The 16,034-nt window shown below is 39.3% G+C and overlaps 1 protein-coding gene across 3 annotated transcripts; it reads right to left on the reverse strand.

Moving 5' to 3' along the window:
• Positions 1–336: 336 nt before the first annotated feature.
• On the reverse strand, positions 337–15,045 carry LOC127637485 (calumenin-A). Of its 3 annotated transcripts, none has more exons than XM_052118578.1 (8): positions 14,929–15,029; positions 11,630–11,732; positions 10,924–11,159; positions 9,565–9,758; positions 9,160–9,326; positions 8,370–8,430; positions 8,083–8,282; positions 337–1,787 (listed from the first exon to the last, which is right to left on the reverse strand). In XM_052118578.1, the coding sequence occupies exons 3-8, from the start codon at positions 11,148–11,150 to the stop codon at positions 1,683–1,685; spliced, it is 954 nt and encodes a 317-aa protein (XP_051974538.1). In that variant the 5' UTR covers positions 11,151–11,159; positions 11,630–11,732; positions 14,929–15,029; the 3' UTR covers positions 337–1,682. The 3 variants fall into 3 exon arrangements, with proteins under 3 accessions (XP_051974538.1, XP_051974539.1, XP_051974540.1); XM_052118579.1 differs by having other exon boundaries at positions 11,630–11,729; positions 14,929–14,991; XM_052118580.1 differs by lacking the exon at positions 11,630–11,732 and having other exon boundaries at positions 14,929–15,045.
• Positions 15,046–16,034: the final 989 nt, after the last annotated feature.

Genomic DNA, 16,034 nt, shown 5'->3' on the forward strand with positions numbered 1-16,034 from the left:
GTATGAAAATAATGACTTGTGTACAAAACAATTATAATACACTGTATTAGACTAAGTTAACTAGATTCAATTAATGAAATAAATGTAGCCTACTCGTGATTTGGGCAGTAGCATTTTATTCATTGTAAATATTTTTGTTCAAAAGGGTGTAAATGTTTATATATATATATGTATATGTATATGTATATGTATATATGTATATATGTATATGTATATATGTATATGTATAAATCAAACATGTATATATATATATATATATATGTTTGATTTTATTATGATAATAAACCTCAACCTCGCAGCCAATCAAGACGAAGACAAGAAGATCATCCAAGCTACACAAATTAAAGATGGTTTAATTCTTCATTAGTCAGACTTAATTCAAATACACAAATAATGAAGAATTAACATTTACATTTTTAACAACAAGAGTCTTTTATTTTAATTTACATCCAATAAATTTACACATGTGATAGATGCTATTTACACTAAGTGCAAATAGCAGCAAAAAGCATCTTATTTGCTCTGACTGCAAATAGCGTTAGATGCTGCATGCATTTTTAGAGTCCAACAGGCACCCTACACCAGCCCCTACCCCTACACCTAAGCCTAACCTTACTAAAAAATGTATCATGGTTTACTACAGTAACTATATAATCACCATGATATTTTCCGGGTGACCAGTGTGTGGCTAAATTCAGCACAACCCATAAATATCAAGCATAAAACGGCTCATTTTAGTAACATCTTTGATTTGATGGCAAGACAATTTGAGGTTCTAAACACAGTCCCTACTAAAGTGCCAAATCGTATAGAAATTACAAGGCAAAATTCAGTGAAAGGCACAGTGGCAAAAATAAGAAACTGGGAGTCTGATAGCAGTAGAAATTCATTGGATGAGTGCATGAATAACACAAGAGTTCATCTAAAAATATCAGCAGAATACACATGGATACTGTTTTAAGATTATTCTCATGATGTCTTAAAATTATTCTTATGATCTAGGGCCAAAAAAATATTTTGGAGTTTGTGCCAAAACAAGTATACACAGGATATAAATTTGAGATTACCTATACATGTATAAAACCATATATAGATATGTACTGTAAATACATGCATACATTTTAAACAAGTTTGTATAAAGTTCATACTAATACATAAAGTTTACTGCATAAAACCCTAAGACTGGGGTCGAGTCAAAAAGTGAACCTTCCGGATGCCGAAAGTTGCATGCAACATTCACACAATGTTTATTATGTTTATTTGGAGTCCCACAGAAACGCTACTCCTACCTCCCAAAAACCTAACCCAAATCTAGCCCTAACCCCAACCTTAGTGACTATAAATGTGAGTCTCGCAGGATAATGCAAGTCTTCCTAGTCGCAGCCCAAAACTTGTCCTATATCGTTCCTCATTAAAATAAGTATAAACAGTTAATGAAATGATAATGCTGTTCATTGACCGTGATTCCAAAGACTGAGTAAAACAAATACAGAGAACATACTTTACATTAAAAACAAAAACAATTATGAATCTCCATGTGCCAATAAAAGGAAAACAATCCATCACAAAGTAAACTACATTTGAGGGTTTACAGTTGGATTATGATGAAGCAATACAAAATAAATTATATTCCTTAACAAATCAAGTTGAAAAGTAATTATTTATAATACTAGATAAGATAATCAAAACTCATCATGTCGAACCAATGCCTCCCCAAAGTCAGTTGCTTGGCTTCCCACAAACAAGTCATACTTGTTTACAATTTCATCTTTGGTTAGTTTGCCATCCTGAAAGACAGAATGTGACAGATTAAATTATAACAGAATTCCATTATAATGTCTATAAGCCACATTCATTCATCTCCGATGTATTACACCCTGTATTTTGAGCTTTTCATGAGACGGATGTTAATTGCAGCAGGTGTAAAAAGGGGTCTTAGCATCACATATATGGTCTTTGACTTATCATAAAAACTAAACACTTTCATGCTATGCAAGATATATTTTAGATCGAGGTCCAGGTGTGCAGATGTACACTGGTGGCCAAAAGTTTGGAATAATTTACAGATTTTGCTGTCTCAGAAGGCAATTGGTACTTTAATTCACCAAAGTGGCATTCAACTGATCATAAAGTATATTCAGGACATTACTGATGTAAAAAAAAAAAAACAGCACCATCACTATTTGTACTAAGTATTTTTTGATAAACTCTAGACAGGCCCCATTTCCAGCAGCCATCACCTTATCCTAGAGTAATCATGCTAAATTGCTAATTTGGTACTAGAAAATCACTTGCCATTATATAAAACACAGCTGAAAGCTATTTGGTTAATTAAATTAAGCTTAACATTGTCTTTTGTTTTCGAGTTGCCACAGTATGCAATAGACTGGCAAGTCTTAAGGTCAATATTATGTAAAAAATGGCAAAACAGAAACAGCTTTCTCTAGAAACTCATCAGTTAATCATTGTTTTGAGGAATGAAAGCTATACAATGCTTGAAGATTTCATGCAAAGTTGTACACTACAGTCTTAAAAGACAAAAGACAACTGGCTCTAATAAGGACATAAAGAGATTTGGAAGGCCAGATGTACAACTAAACAAGAGGATAAGTACATCAGTCTCTAGTTTGAGAAACAAATGCCTCACATGTCCTCAGTTGACAGCTTAATTGAATTCTACCCACTCAACACCAGTTTTATGTACAACAGTTTTCCCAGTTTTTATGGGAAGAATTGCAAAGAAAAAGCCACTTTTGAAACAGAAAAACGTCTTGGTTACTGTTGTAACCTCCACATTGTGTCGATGTAGTGACACTAGGGGTCGCTCTTGGGAGCCCCAAAGACCTCTGATCTTTGAGAATCGGTGACTGGAATTTGCATCCCCCTCTGGGAGGGAAAAAGCAGTATACCTGGACACCTGACAACACATGGGACAAAACCGGCTCAACCCGGAGGTTATAAAATCTCACAAAGGTATAGTGTGTTGCCCAGCCCACTGCTCTACAGATGTCTGCTAGAGAGGCGCCATTGGCTAGTGCTCAGGAAGATGCCACACTCCTCGTGGAGTGTGCTCATAATCCCAAAGGGGAAGGCACGCCCTGGGCCTGGTATGCCAAAGCGGTGGCATCCACGATTCAGTGGGCAAGCCTCTGTTTGTAGACAGAGTTCCCTTTCCGCTGTCCAACAAAGCAGACAAAGAGCTGCTCAGAGCATCTAAAGCTCTGTGTGTGGTCCAGAATAGATGTGCAAAGCACGCACCGGACATTGCAATGACAAGGCTGGGTCAGCCTCCACCTGGGGCAGCGCTTGTAGGCTCACCACCTGATCCCTAAAAGGGGTCGTGGGAACTTTAGGCACATAGCCCAGTTGGGGTCTTAAGACCACGTGAGAGTACTTTGGACCGAACTCCAGGCAGGTGTCGCTGACAGAGAATGCCTGCAGGTCCCCAAACCTCTTGATGGACTTGAGCGCAGTCAGTTAGGCGGTCTTCAGATCCTTTAGCTCAACCGACTCTAGGGGCTCAAACGGGGCTCTTCGCAGGCCTAGCAGGACCACAGAGAGATCCAGCCTTCAGATCCAGATTCAGCCTTCTCGTGCCTCTAAGGAACCTGTCCATCGCGTCACGTTGTGCCGCTATAGTGGCCACATACACCATCAAGGTGGAGGGGGACAGCTGCCCCTCCAATCTCTCCTTCAGGAAGGAAAGCACCAACCCGACTGCACATCTCCGGTGGTCTTCACCTCAGGAAGAGGGATTTCTGGCCTGAATGATCGTGTCTACTACCGCCGGTAGTAGGACACTTAGGTCTTCTGCTTCCTGCCCTGGAGCCAGACATGGAGATTCCAGATGTCTGGTTGCGGATGCCAGTTGGTGCCCCATCCCTGAGAGGAGGACCCCCTCACAGTAATTCACCAGGGAGGGGCTGTCGCGAGGAGCATGAGATCCGAGAACCAAGTCTGGGTAGGCCAGTACGGTGCCACGAGGATCCCCTGTTCCTCTTCCTCCCTGACCTTAAGGTCTGTGCAAGCAGGTTTACTGGGGGGAATGTATACTTGCACAGCCCCCGGAGCCAGCTGTGTACCAGCGCATCTGTGCCGAGGGGAGCCTCGGTCAAAAATACCAGAGCGGGCAGTGGAGGATTCCCGGGAAGCAAACAGGTCTACCTGTGCTTCAACGAATCCACTCCAAATCAGCTGGACCACCTGGGGGTGGAGTCTCCATTCTCCCCTGAGCGTCACCTGCACAGAGCATCACCTGCCATGATAGCACGACCGCTGCACGGTTGAGGTCGCCCGGGATGTGAGTGGGCCGCAAAAAGTTCAATCACTACTGACTCCAGAGGAGGTGACAGTGGGCGACTTGCGACATGCGACGCGAGCGTAAGCCGCTTTCACACTCACCTAAAGGATTATTAGGAACACCATACTAATACTGTGTTTGACCCCCTTTCGCCTTCAGAACTGCCTTAATTCTATGTGGCATTGATTCAACAAGGTGCTGAAAGCATTCTTTAGAAATGTTGGCCCATATTGATAGGATAGCATCTTGCAGTTGATGGAGATTTGTGGGATGCACATCCAGGGCACGAAGCTCCCGTTCCACCACATCCCAAAGATGCTCTATTGGGTTGAGATCTGGTGACTGTGGGGGCCATTTTAGTACAGTGAACTCATTGTCATGTTCAAGAAACCAATTTGAAATGATTCGAGCTTTGTGACATGGTGCATTATCCTGCTGGAAGTAGCCATCAGAGGATGGGTACATGGTGGCCATAAAGGGATGGACATGGTCAGAAACAATGCTCAGGTAGGCCGTGACATTTAAACGATGCCCAATTGGCACTAAGGGGCCTAAAGTGTGCCAAGAAAACATCCCCCACACCATTACACAACCACCACCAGCCTGCACAGTGGTAACAAGGCATGATGGATCCATGTTCTCATTCTGTTTACGCCAAATTCTGACTCTACCATCTGAATGTCTCAACAGAAATCGAGACTCATCAAACCAGGCAACATTTTTCCAGTCTTCAACTGTCCAATTTTGGTGAGCTCTTGCAAATTGTAGCCTCTTTTTCCTATTTGTAGTGGAGATGAGTGGTACCCGGTGGGGTCTTCTGCTGTTGTAGCCCATCCGCCTCAAGGTTGTGCGTGTTGTGGCTTCACAAATGCTTTGCTGCATACCTCGGTTGTAACGAGTGGTTATTTCAGGCAAAGTTGCTCTTCTATCAGCTTGAATTAGTCGGCCCCAATCTCCTCTGACCTCTAGCATCAACAAGGCATTTTCGCCCACAGGACTGCCGCATACTGGATGTTTTTCCCTTTTCACACCATTCTTTGTAAACCCTAGAAATGGTTGTGCGTGAAAATCCCAGTAACTGAGCAGATTGTGAAATACTCAGACCGGCCCGTCTGGTACCAACAACCATGCCACGCTCAAAATTGCTTAAATCACCTTTCTTTCCCATTCTGACATTCAGTTTGGAGTTCAGGAGATTGTCTTGACCAGGACCACACCCCTAAATGCATTGAAGCAACTGCCATGTGATTGGTTGATTAGATAATTGCATTAATGAGAAATTGAACAGGTGTTCCTAATAATCCTTTAGGTGAGTGTATACGCTTCCATTACCATTCCATTACCGCTTCCACTCGCCAATTCCCATTGGCCTTTTCTCAAAGATCAGAGGTGTCACTATATCGACACAACAAAGTGAGTGAAAAGATAGGGAACAAAAAGAAAAGGTTAGAGTGGGCAAAGAAACAGACATTGGACAACAGATAATTGGAAAAGAGTCTTATGGATATTAACCCTCTGGGATCGACGGACGAGCCAGCGTGTCCTGCTGGATGTTTCTGGCATTACAGCGGAAACAACATAAAATACTCTGTCATTTTGGGGCATACAGATAAGTGTAAGACATCATTAGAGACTATAAAGGGCCTACTTTTATTTGTGTATACTCACAATAACAACAAAACCTTGTGCTTTTGTAAAAAAAATAAAAATAAAAAGGGTGCGCTTTCAGCAGTCTTCGTGTTTGCGAGCATAATTCTAAAACACGTCACAAAAATGAACGGAAACTCTGCGAATACTTATCACACAAACAGGAAACATATGTCTAAAGAAAGCTTAACATGTCTACTTTTAAATTAAACAATTCAAATGTAAAAAACATTATTCTCCTGCAATGTAATCGGTATGAAACAAAGCGATGTACAATTTCTCCTAGCTCAGCTAATTATCCCTAATGTGATTAAACCCACGGGGGTAACCGCCCCCCGACTGTGCCTTAAAAACATTAAGTTCATTCACTTTTCTGTGCGTTTGGAAGATGGCACGATACACAGTATGAGGAAGCTCCTGGATAGTGATGAAGAGTTACAATTTTCGTCAGAAGAAGAGAGGGACTCTGATGAATATTTGCATTTTGACGAGAGACTTGATCCAGCCGAGGATACAATTTCAGACGAGTAAGTCATTTAGTTTTACTTACATTAGTTGACATGCTATTTTATATAAACATGTATATATTTTACTAGTGGGACTTTTTTCCAGATTTGCCAGCCAGGATTCAGAGTATTGAAATTTTAAATCTGTCCTAATAGGCAAGATTTAGTTACATTTAAATGCTATTTTGGCTAAAGCAGGCATTTAAATTGTATGCTGTATGATATAAATATGATATTTAATATGATATAAAAATAATAAGAATGTTTAGATGATATTTTAACTAGTGTTTATGCTGCCTCATTATCATCAATGAAGCTTGTGCTTGCAAATATTTGTTAGGGTGTAAATGTGTCAAATGTGATGTAAATAGGCCCATATTAGAAAATCAGCATATTATAATGAATTCTGAAGGATCATGTAACACTGAAGACTGCAGTAATGATGCTGAATATTCAGCTGTGATCACAAATAGCATTTTACAATATATTAAAATAAAAAACTGTTCTTTTAAATTTAAAAAGAGTTCACAATATCACTGTTTTTACTGTTTTTTGGATCAAATAAATGCAGCCTTGGTGATCAGAAGAGACTTCTTTTAAATGGTAGTGTAGGTTTAAAACTAAGTAAAGTCTTTATGTAAAGAAAAAGTATAGTCAGATTACTTCTTTTAACTTAAAACATGATTTTGATCATTAAGTCTCCTTACATTAATTCTCTCTCTGTCACATTCCTCATTGATGGGCCCAGGGGAGGGGTCTTTGTCTCCTCAGGTGTGAATTACAATCCATATTCATGATAGTTCACGCCTCCTCGCATATGACCTTTCTAACACTAAAAGTGTCTTACAAACGTTCAATTACTATATTGTTTTGTATGAATGAGTGATCAGGATGGTTTTCACATCATTTTGTAGCAAAAACTCTAGGCTACAAGATCCAGTTCTCAAAAGGCTAGTGGACAAATGTTTAGTATGTGTTATATGGCCTTATTTCTATGACTTAAAATGTTTGTTTTTAAAAAAAACCATGCATAAACGTTATTTTCACAAAAATACAAACCTGTACATACATGTTGCTCACATGTTATTGTAGTACAGTTTGTGCTGAATACAGTGTTATCAGACATTAGCCATTAATATATTTTTAAGTAACTAAAAAAAGCACAAATGTCAAAACTTCTCCAGGGCCCAAAATACCCTCAGACCCCAGAGGGTTAAACCTATTGAGATTTTTTGGGATCAGTTAGACTGTAAGGTGCGTGAGAAGTGCGCAACAAGACTGCTACAGGAAGCATGGGGTGAAATGTCACCTGAGTATCTGGACAAACTGACAGTTAGAATACCAAGGATCTGCAGAGCTGTCATTACTGTACATGGAGGATTTTTTTATGAGAAATATTTTAAGTGGTTTAAGAAGTTCTGAAAAAAAAATTCAAATTGTAATAGTACTTTTTTATGTTATTTATGTCCTGACAATACATTGTGATCAGTTGAATGCCACTTTGGTGAATAAAAGTACCAATTTCTTTCCATGAGTGCAAAATCTGTACATTATTACGCCAGTGTATGTCTCTAATATGCATCTTCAAAGTACAATCTTAACTATTAGTACTATATGATGTTGCCTCACCTTGTTCGTGTCAGACTCGTATACCAGATGCTTTGCTTCAGCCTCTGCATGGTCATAGTCAGATGGTATAATCCAGTCCATGGTCTCCTCTTTGTCCATCTTCCCATCCTTGTTCTTGTCTCTGAACTCTGAAAACTGCTCACGCTCTGTCGCCACCCATTCTGGCTCATCCATTTCATCCTCATGGTTGTACATGTCACCTGATATTAAACAGATGAAGCCCAGCCAATATTAACTATACTGGGAACTTTTAAAACACCATAAAATTAATACTTCAGGTCACTCACCAATATACTCCTCTAGGTCGATAAAACCATCACCATTCTTATCAATATCCTCCATAGTTTCCTGATAATAAAATTGAGGGAGCAAGATAATGGCTTATGGTGAAATGGGTTAAAGAAAAAACCTGTTCTAAAAATCAACAACTCCGAACCTGTTTACTGTTTACCTGTTTATTGTGAGATTAAAGGAATATTCCGGGTTAAATTCAATCGACAGCATTTGTGGCATAATGTTGATTGCCACAATTTTTTTTCCGACATGTCCCTCGTTTAAAAAAAAAAAAAGAATCAAGGTTACAGTGAGGCACTTTCAATGAAAGTGAATGGGACTAATTTTTGGAGGGTTTAAAAGCAGAAATATGAAGCTTATAATTTTATAAAAGCACTTACATTAATTCTTCTGTTAAAAATGTGTATTATTTGATCTATAAAGTTGTTTAAATGATAGTTTTTAATAAAAATTGTAATCATAAAACAATTATGTAATAGTTGTTTTTACAGTTTTAGGGTTTACTGCGATCCGTTGTCATGGCAACAAAGTTGTAAAATTGGATAACTTTACTCAGAAAAGTTAAGTGATTTCACTTCTGTTGTAAGTGCCACACTATAACTTTTTTTTAAGAAAAGGAAGGATGAGTCTAAATAATTTCTTGTGGTAATAAAAATTATGCCACAAATGCTGTTGATTGAGCTTAATTGTATCAACCCAGAATATACTTTAAGGAAGCAAAATGGGTTGCAAACGCATGTTGTTCACTTTAACCTAGGATTAAATCACCATGCCAAAACTCACCAACACAACAATGTCCTTCATATGTTCATACTCCTCAGGGTGAAGGAAGGCAGTGAACTCCTCTTTGTCAGCAATGTGGTCTCCATTATCATCAGCCATTTTGAAGCGTCGTTCATCTCTTGCCATCATCTGCTTGTAGTTGTAGCCATCATCAGGCTCAGGGTCATCTAGAAGAACATGGACCGTACAAATCCACTTTATTAACATTTATTAAGCTTGAGTATCTATTATTTTTGTGTCAAGAGACAAAGTTTAGATACTTCATGTTCAGCATTGAGCTTTTACAGTTAGACAAATGTGGTCACTGTACCTAAGGTACATGCTTTGTGTAAATTGGGCAAGAAAACAATAAGTTAGCTCTTCTATTTTATAAACTTGGTTTAGAAAGAGATTCTTGGTTCTTACCGAGGTAGGTGCCATATGTTATGTTCTTGTATTCATCCCAGGAGATCATGCCATCGTTATTCATGTCAAAATCCTTCCACTGCCTTTCCACATTATCATAGATGTATTTCTTTTGAGCCTTTTTGATCCATGCTTTCAGCTCAGCCTCTGTGACAAAGCCATCCTGGTCTGCATCAATCTTTTCCACCATTTTACTGGAAGAAAAAAAAAAGTAATTATAAGTGTATGCCCTTTCTGAATTAAAGGGATAGTTCACCCAAAAATGATAATTCTGTCATGATTTACTTACCTTTCAGCCATCCCAAATGTGTATTACTTTCTTTCTTCAGCAGAACCGAAGTGAAGATTTTTATAAGCACATTTCAGTTCAGTTTGTCCATACAATGAAAGTGAATGGGTGCCATCAAACTGCTGGCTATTTGATAGTCCAAAAGGCATATTGAGGCAGCATAAAAGTAATCCACATGAATCCAGTTGATCAATTAATGTCTTCTGAAGCAACCGATAGATCGAAGAAACAAATCAAAATAAATAAAATCTCTTTAACTTTAAATAATTGCTTCCGGCCAGCGCTGGATTGTTGTTTGAAACGACCTTACTCATGACAGTCATGACTGACATTCATTCTTCTGTTGTATACAAAGCGCGTTCTTCAGACTTCTCATGTGATCGCGCCATTGTGCTGTGTTGACTGCTGGCAGCATCGATTTTTTTAAGTTAATAAAAAGTTTTATTTATCATTTTATTATGTATTATTTGCTTCAGGAGACATTCATTGATCGACTGGAGTTGTGTGGAGTACATTTATGCTGCCTAAATATGCCTTTTGGACCATCAAATAGCCAGCAGACTCATGGCACCGATTCACCTGCATTGTATGGACAAAAAGAGCTGAAATGTGCTTGTAAACATCTTTGCTTTGGTTCTGCTGAAGAAGGAAAGTCATACACATCTGGGATGGCTTAAAGTTAAGTAAATCATGAGAGCCTTATCATTTTTGGGTGACCTAACCCTTTAACAGCATCACAATCTTTCTATGCTACTCAGATTTCAAAGCCAAAGGCTATGCTCGGAATAGCGTTTTACAAAACTATGCTTACTTCAGCTGCATTATACAGTATCGGACTGACAAATTTAATTATGAAAAGTAAAAAATGTTAATATATTTTTTTTTTCTTGAAAAACATTTTCATTTCCATAACAATTGGACAGTACTTGCATGCAACATGATGAGGTCACATGAAATTACATAGCACACTACCACTTGAATAATTATTAGGCAGTATACAGTACAGTAATTGCTGTGCAATTTACAGTAAATAGTAGGCTAGTAATAGTCATTATTAGTACAATCGTTACCCAAGTCTATTCTTGCTTTCTTCTGGGGTCAGGTCATCAAAAGTCTTGGCTTCCTCCTCGCCAAGGAAGGCATCGTGGTCATAGTCAAAGTTTGCGCCATCATCATGCTCCTTGCTGCTCAATGACTCATCCTGGTGGACACGTTTCTTCTTCTCTGTGGGTTTACTGGTGGCATAGACCACGCACAGAGCAAAGCACATCAACAGAGGCCTAATCTCCATCTTCATAAAACAAATCTGTGGGGAAAAAAAGGCATGTATTAGCATAAATACAAAATTACTTTTAAACCCAGACAAAACATTTACTGATCAAGACTCTTGAGATCAACCATTTTGTAACACAGTTTTAGGTAAAAGCAGGCCCACAGCTGAATAGTAAACACTTACCAAAACAATAACTTTACATAGCAAGTTAGCCGAGCACCACTGTGGATTGCAGATATAAAAATACCATTTGTAAAAAGAAATCCATCTCCACACTTGATCACTATTCATGATAGTAAGAACGACAAACAATCTGCATAATTCTACACAATTGTGGGTAAAAGTGAGCCTGCAGCTAATTAGAAAAACGATTTCAACACAATAACATTAGCTAGCAGGTTAGCAGAGGCCTACAGCTGTGCACTTGGTGTACACCCACAACACAAAACTCAGCATTGAACTCTCGGTAGAAGATAAATCCACAAATAATCAAGCATACTTACAGGCTGTGATCCTGAAGCACCAGATTGGCCCAACAAAGTAGGAACTGCCCTATCTTTCAGGAGTAACCGTCTTGAAAATCCAGCATTGGTTGTGCTTGTACTGCTGAGGAATAGTGGTAAAAATAAAATTTTACCACTGATACTTAAATTCGTCTGCCTTTGGAAGTCCAAACAAAGAGGTTTTGCTTTCACAGTGTAGAAAACAGCGTCCTCTCGACATGGTGACAACACTAACCCAACTCATCCTGGCCTCTGCTATAACTACGTTTGTTTGAGGCCAGGCCAAAGTAGCCCTTAGGCGGCAATTATGCAAATGTGTTACATAGTGACATAGATACTTTATGGAAGAAATGGCTTGACTTCAAACAGCGTGTTTCCTGTAGTTCTTGAGCAGTGTTTTCTGTGGGAGAGAAAAACTCCCTTTTGCATGGACTTAGTGCTTTGTAACTTAGCAGACCTTTTACATGCACAAAGAGCTATGTTACACACTAAAGGAAATGTAAAATCCCAAAGAGCATAATAGGGCCTCTTTAAAATGAATAAAGTGACTAGGAACTCTAAGGAGGTTGAGGGACCGATAGTTCTTTCTTCAGAAAGAGACACCCCGAATTTGAGAAAAACTGATTTTAAGCTGGAAATACTACGGTCTGGCAGGGATTTTGGAAAGTTGACCACGAGAAAATCATCTAAAATGTGTAAAACAAAAGGGAATTTATATTTCTTGAGAAGGATCCAACAAAGTGCTTCTGATAGAGTGACGAAGATCCTCGGGCTGCTGATGCAGCCGAAAGCTAATCGAACAGCGAAGTATAATTTAGAACACTACCTGATTCTGAAAAGGTGCCATTGCCATGGATGAAGGGACATCATTTTTAATGCGCCTGTGATATCAGCTTTCCCGAGCCAGGCACCTTTGCCAGCAGTTTTAATAAATTGAGAATAGCTTTGAGAAAAAGTCAGACTCATTGAAATTAATACAAACTGGAGTATAGTAATCTGCAGAGTTTGTCTTTCCTGTGGGGGAGAGGGAAACCTAGATATAAGTTCAGATTTGGAGGATGATGCTATGGAATCCAGTGTTGCTTGGAATGGTGTTCTGGGGCACAGTTTTGCGGAGTGAACGAATGATCCACAGACAGAGCAGAAAATAGCTTGATGACATGTGAAGTGCTTACTGATAAACTCAAGATCAATCACAGTCCAATCCAGCTTCAAATTAAAACGCTGTATATAGAGAGCAGCTTTGGCTGAAAAAGATTTCATAGTAAAGCGCTCCACCATAGGTGAGGGCTAAATCTGAGATAATAGCCAAGTAGGTATCCAGTTCAACACATCTCTCGGGAAATTTTTCACATATGGTATCTCTGTATACTCCAAAAGCAACATTAAATGCAGATCACTGATTAGTCAGGAAGAATCGTCACTACCACTGTCACTGGATTTCCAAAATGTGACATCAACCTGCTAGTTTTAAAATTAGTAACAGCGATAGCATTATCATTTGTTCACGCGACTTTCGAATTGTAAAAAGAAATGGCTGTGCGAAAAACCACACCGTGGTCAATAAACGAGGTGCAGACAGTCGAAACACAAAAGTCTGTCAGGAAGTGTCTCAGCTGTTGGCTGCACACGGCTACCACCGGACCTACCAACAGTGTAAGGAAAAGTAAAAAAACACTTAAAAGTGACTACAGAAACATCAAGGAAACATGGAAGTGGTTCAACCAAATGGACACTATCTAAACTGGCAAGCAATGGAAGGGAGAGTGCCCTGGACTCAGCCACGATGGAGGATGGTACGTTTTGTTACGTTAACTCTATAATCTGCTAGAAAACTTCACTTTATTTAGTTGACCAGCTACTGAAAGCTTGCTTCTAAAACAACCAGGCCAATTTAACTGTTACACTTGTGTTAAATCACCATGCAACAACTGCTTTATGCAGCACGATGAACTAGTAGCTAACAGCTAGTGGTTGTGTTTTTGTTTTGGTCAGTTTGTGTCATGTTTAAGATGATGTCATGGCAGTAGAGGTGGCGCAACTATGACGATCATCCTATAATCCCACCCACGTTGATGCGGCACTAAACTGCAGTGGAATTGCAAGCTCAGAAAAGCGAGTAGAGTTGAGGCGAGTTGAACCATAACGTGCAGTGGAAAAGTGCCATTAGAAGATTTTGTTCACTCCGTGTAATTTTTGTGCTCTCTCACTTGTTGTTTGCTTGCACTAATGTTATAAATGCAGTACTGGCCTGATCGGGCATGTGACAGTTCTAGCAACTGGCCCGAATCTTTCTTACCCTGGCCCCGGGCCATCGGGCAGTCATTATAGTCAAGCCCAGTCTGTTTCGGTCATATTCATTTCTGTATATTAGCAACCATTTGATGCATGTTGTACATTTTTACATCATGAAAATAGCTTGTATTTGACCAAAATTCCATTATTGTCAGGAAGCTAACTCAGTATTATATTGTCAAAATAAAAGTTCTTCAAGAAATATGAATGAATGACCCTGGCGTTGTGTGTGTTTCCTGTTCTTTCCAAAAACAAAAAAGCACTTGAACTCGACATATTCGTAATTACCACTTCAGAAGTGGGAAGTAGGATGATTCCGAAAGCACATGAAGACACCATAATCGAGAAGTATTCAGCTGGTCATGTGATCCTAACATGGCAGCCTTCATGGGGAGACCCTCTCAATGTAGAATAAATAATCTTTTCTAATGTTACTGACATAACTATAGTCTTCATCTCATGTGAATGGTCATAAATGTATACATATGGTTCAAAATATAATTTTTAGGTTTATTAGGAGAACACCTTTAAGGATACAGCCAGTAAAGCTATGGGCCACAGACAGAGCCCTAAGAGACTTAAAGACCCCTGTTGGAATAACCTTGAGTAAAGAAGGTTCTTTTTGCTCCTTTACAATAACCTACATGCCTTTGAATCATTTTAGACACATTTAAATATAAGTCACACCAAAAATAAATCACATATCCAGATTAGAGGTTGAACTTTACAAAGAGCTCCAGTAGAACTGGTATAAACAGTGGGATGAGATGTTCTGATCTAAACAACGCTAAACCCCTAAAGCTCTTTACTACAATTCAACCAATATGCAAACAAAAGGAGGTTTAAAATTTGCATTTATCCTTCCAACAAGAAGGCATAACCCAGATAATCTGAGCATCAGAGACAGACCAATAAATAACCATTCAGTCGTCATCATAACGTACACGTAATGACCCATTTCCATATCATGCACAATGTTTGCCAATAAGCGTATAGAAACATACCTAGATTTCCAACGAGTCCAAGAATCTCATACACAATTGGTTTATTCCACACACCCCTTTGCCACACCGTTTTTCGGACGGGAGCAGAGCTGCGGTCCAATCACAAGGCGAACAGTGAACTGAATGAAATTGATTGGGCCACTTCAGCACGACAAGCCCCGGATGTGAATAGAAACGCTGTTTAATACAGCGCTGACTCAGCGCATGCTTTTTTTATTGGCTAGAGAGTTTTTTGCAACCAATCAGCGCGCGAGTCCGCAAAAAGCGGTTGATGCGCCGCTTGAAGTCGCGGTGCAGCCAGTAGATCGTTTTATTGGGCACATCTTGCCACGTCCCCAAATTTGAGAGACCCTCAAGTCCTTGTCGTTAAAAAGTGGTGCCATCCTGCTGCACTACACAACCGCATATTTCATCTTATCCTCTCGCAATGTAAAGGTGCCTGTGTAGTGTGCACAGCACATAGCAAACAGAAATGATGATAGATTTTGGTATGAAAGGTGATGAAAGGCTTACCAACCTAATTATAATTTAAATTAATTAGTTACGGTTAACAGTACACCACAGTACAGTACTCTTCTGATTAAGTAGTTAGTAGTTATTATAAATAGCTGTGAATAGACCTTTCTAAAGAAATGATTTTCTATCGTATTTACTGCCATCTAGTGTTCAAAATTATGAAGCGCATATTTAAAGCCGCTGTGTCCTATGGAATGATTTTCCGGACATTATTCAAAAGGATTTGCTCACTGTCGACTGTGAGTGGTCTCTTCCCAAGACAAACACGCCCCATAGCATAATCCCACCCTTGACCCTGATTGACAGGTTTCTGTGTAAGGCATCAATGGAAATACTAAGGGAATTAGTATTCCACTTGAGTTTTGGCTGGCTACATACGCGACGCTGAGAAAGTGAAAAAGCAGACGTGGTAATTGAAATTGCTATTTAAATATGACAGGGCCAAAACTCGTAAGATATGGGAAACACAGTTGCAAACAGACTTTGCTTTTCCATTTGAAATCTGGCAGTCACTGTGCGTTCGCTTAAACGAAAATGCAAACCGTAATGCGCGATTTGCAATTGCGTTTGGATTATGTCACATTTTATGC

The sequence above is a fragment of the Xyrauchen texanus genome, chromosome 45 (genome assembly GCF_025860055.1).
Source record: "Xyrauchen texanus isolate HMW12.3.18 chromosome 45, RBS_HiC_50CHRs, whole genome shotgun sequence".
Taxonomy (NCBI): Eukaryota; Metazoa; Chordata; class Actinopteri; order Cypriniformes; family Catostomidae; genus Xyrauchen; species Xyrauchen texanus.